General features: G+C 43.1%; 1 protein-coding gene across 1 annotated transcript; it reads right to left on the bottom strand.

Moving 5' to 3' along the window:
- Positions 1-839: 839 nt before the first annotated feature.
- On the bottom strand, positions 840-2,250 carry LOC147450315 (uncharacterized). Its single transcript, XM_086520698.1, has one exon. It carries the CDS (start codon positions 2,106-2,108, stop codon positions 1,017-1,019), a length of 1,092 nt encoding a protein of 363 aa, XP_086376824.1. The 5' UTR covers positions 2,109-2,250; the 3' UTR covers positions 840-1,016.
- Between the last annotated feature and the right edge of the window lie 1,604 nt (positions 2,251-3,854).

Raw genomic sequence — 3,854 nt, 5'->3', positions numbered from 1 at the left:
AAATAGAAGAAGTTTTTTTGTGTTACTCATTGTTCCATTTTCTTTCAAATGTTGAATCTGTTGACATTCCTCAATGCCGCATGCTTCTCTCTCATTTCTCCTAGCAATGGCTACTTCTCTCTCTTCTCAGCAAGCAAAGATTTCTAGTCAATTAAGAGATTTATTAATAAAATTTCAAGATGTTTTTCCTAATGATTTACCATCAGGATTACAGTCGACATGATCTGTGCAACATGGCATAGACGTGGTTGCAGAAAATAAACCAGTCAGTAAATCACCCTAAAGAATGAGTCATTTTGAGGCTGCTAAGGTGGAACGTGAGCTTGTTGACTATCTTAGCAAAGGGTTTATTCTTCACCATGGGCTTCTCCTATTCTATTGGTTAAGAAAAAGGATGGTAGCATACACATGTGCGTAGACTACCGTGGTTTAAATGCGATCACTGTTAAGAATAAGTACCCATTTACACGCGTGGATGGGCTATTCGACAAGGTCACTCATGCTCGCATTTTTACAAAGATAGACTTGCGGTCGGGATATCGCCAAGTACGTATTTGACTTGCTCATATACCCAAAACTACATTCCAAACAAGGTTTTGACATTATGAGTTTTTGGTTATGCCTTTTGGGTTAGCCAATGCGTCCGCAACTTCCATGACACTCATGGATAGTGTCTTGAGACCGTACTTGGGCAAGTGTGTTATCGTTTTTCTCAATGACATTCTCATATACAATGCTTCTGAGGAAGAGCACTTGCAACATTTGAGGCAAGTGTTTGAATCGCTAAGAGCAAACAAGTTATATCCAAAGAATCAAAGTGGGTAATCTCAAAAAGAAAATTGTTCGTAGATAATAATCCTTGATCACTTATAAGCATGATAAATTATCATTTCTAAGGACTTAAAGTAGCCTTTTTACATATGATTACCTCAAGATGGTGTTTTATACGTCCATCTTGTTGCAAGTGCATCTTGCTCTAATAGAAAGACCTTGATTGGCACCGTTTATGTATAGGTTTACCTTGGGGTAGGTTGCTTCAACCAAGTAGCAATGCCAGAAACTTGGAAAGCATTGTAGTGAGGAGGTGTGGGAGGGGGACTTCTCATCATGGGCACTTCACTAGCCTCTAGATCATGTCCTAATGGTCTAGCATGGGTGGTGGTTACCTTGCGTCGAGGTACAGAAGAGATTCCTTTTGGGAGAATGGGATCGTGATTGCGCTTCTTGATGAAAAGCACGAGGATTGTTACCCCCATCACTATTAGAGAGGCTCCTAGTAAGGTGCCCACTATGATCCACACAAGTTTCGTTACACGGTGATGAGATTTTTCAACATTAGGAGCACGTTCCATTCCCTCTTGTGGTGGTGCATCATTATTGATTGTTATAGTTCTGTGTGAATCATTAGCTGTGATGTAGCCAAGAAAGAGAGTTGTGCTCATAGACGGATTGTTTGTGATATTCAAATTGAAACTTATGGTGATTTTTGCACCGTGTTGATATTGGGCGACTAGAGCATGAAGCGCTCCGGTACTTGCGTTGTATTTGAGCGATAATTCGTCCCTGAAGAGGCTTGCTTGTTCTGCCTCTTCTTCTTTTGAAGTGGAAGCAGAAGCAGAATGCTCATTAATGGCGTGCACATCATTGCAAACATATTCGTGATCCGGTGGGCCGCTTTTGTCTTCGACGCATGTGAAGCAAAGCTCCATGACGTAGGAAATCATGCTCGGCAGAGATGACGCCGGCGATGCCGATGTAGGTATTGAAGACACCAAGATAAAGAAAGCCAGAGAGGGAGCTTGAGCTTGGCTATGGCCATCAGAGGTGAGGGTGAAGGAAGAATTCCTGGAGCAACCTGAGCTTAAATGAAAGACTAATTGGGGAAAGAGTGTCAAGGACATTCCATCATGATCTGCAAACATGGGGTAGGTCGACCCCCTAGGGTCAATTTCTGCGCCAGGCGGAAAGCTTGAGATATTAGGGAAAGATCTGCAATCAGGCTCGGAAGTGAGCTCATCAGGAAGGAGAGCAAGAGTTGGGGGCAGGGCGAGGAGGGCGATTAGTGGGGATAAGGAGAGGAGCCAGGTACACTGCGTGGAGGTCGCCATTGATGCTGTGAGCTATGGAGAGCTGGAGCTTTGGGCGATGGCTCTCCAATTTTAGGCGATCGCTTCGTGCGCACACACAGACACAGAGAGAGAGAGTGAGAGAGAGACAGAGAGAAGCCCGGAGCCCTTAAATCAAGGGAAGCAGTCTAGGTCCTTAATATCGAGTGTGAGCATTTCAACAAAAAATTCCGCGTTCGGTCCATTCCATTGCCACACCTTTTCAAAGGATTGACTTCAAGATGGACTCCAACAGACTCAAGAAATTGTGGACGCACGTAATGTGAGGGTCTCAATCTCTCTCTCTCTCTCTCTCTCTCTCTCTCTCTCACACACACACACACACACACACGCGCGTGCGCGCGGGCACACGAGTGCTCTAATTTTCTTTTTCCAAAAACTTGGAAATCTTGAATACAAGAATTTCAGAAGTAAATTGGCTAGGGTAGAGGTGCCAGCCGGGCCTAAAATTGACACGTGTTTTTCCTTTTCTACTATGCCTGTCAATTTTTGGCCTTGAGTACGGGGCCAGATTAGAGACACACATTAGACACGACTTCTATTATTTAAAGATACTTTTTTGTCCCAAAAGAGGGAGACTTGTTACACCGTCTCTACTTTTCCATACAAGGAGAAGTATTAATTTAACACTAAGCTTTTCCTTTTCTACAACTAGCACGCTCGTCTTTCTTTTCTCATATGAGCCCTTTCTACAATTGGAGCAAGCGCCCTTCCCTTTTCATCATGGACCTGCACAACAGTTAAGTAGCAGCTTGTTACCAATTGGCTATCATATTTCCAACATGCATTAAAGAGCAGTTCTACAAATGATGACACTCACAACACACCGTCATGAAAATACCTTGTACACTTATCATACCAACCAAAAACAACATGTTTAATTCAAGTCAGCGATCCCCATGAACACACTCATCCACTACTACCATTTTAACCAGGGGAAAACGACCTTCTCATTAAGCCTCTAAGCAATATCTCAGGTGAACTCAAGCTGTGTATTTAGTCCAACAAATTGTCCTGGCACAAGACCTCATACTGTCAGCAATACACTCACCTCCAACAACCAGCCCTCACATTTTACACTTGGCAATACACTCACTGCCAACAACCAACACCCACAAGATCTACACCTGCTCCACAAACCAATACTCACAAGTAGTACACCTGCTACACACACCAACACTCTCAAGGAGTAAATCTACTACACATACCTGGCAAGCTTCTGCAAGCTTTATTCTATGACAACTTATGGCTTCAGTAGCACCTTGTGAGTGTAAGGGTTGTTTTCTAGAAAGACATCCACGACTTGAAAACTTACTCTACACTTCTCTATTAATTCACAAGCATGAGGGACATGTATGTTGTTGTGGACGGGTGCATGTGATGCCAATTTTCCTCTGCAAAGTTCAACGTAAAAAAGCCCCATTCATATCGCCCAAGGCTTCCTCATCAACAACAACTTCCTGCTCATCAACCTTAATCGAGCAGCGAGCTACAAGTCCTAAGCGCATTCCCCCCCCCCCCCCCCCCAAAGAAATTTTTTTGAGTGAGAGACTATTCACATCTTCTCAAAGAGTTTGAGGGCTGATATTCTTTCTTGAGTTAACTCTAAAAGGTAAGCTACCAACGATGTTTTTTAGCTTCTAATCATAATCATTTTCATTAAGCTTTCAATGTAATATATAAAGCCTTTTCCTATTGGGCCGACAAGCCCGGTACCTGACTCTACCA

Source organism: Adiantum capillus-veneris, chromosome 9, assembly GCF_014529385.1.
Source record: "Adiantum capillus-veneris isolate H3 chromosome 9, ASM1452938v2, whole genome shotgun sequence".
Lineage (NCBI taxonomy): Eukaryota > Viridiplantae > Streptophyta > Polypodiopsida > Polypodiales > Pteridaceae > Adiantum > Adiantum capillus-veneris.
The sequence above is the reverse complement of the archived record's forward strand: the minus strand, read 5'-3'. Positions and strand labels throughout refer to the sequence as shown.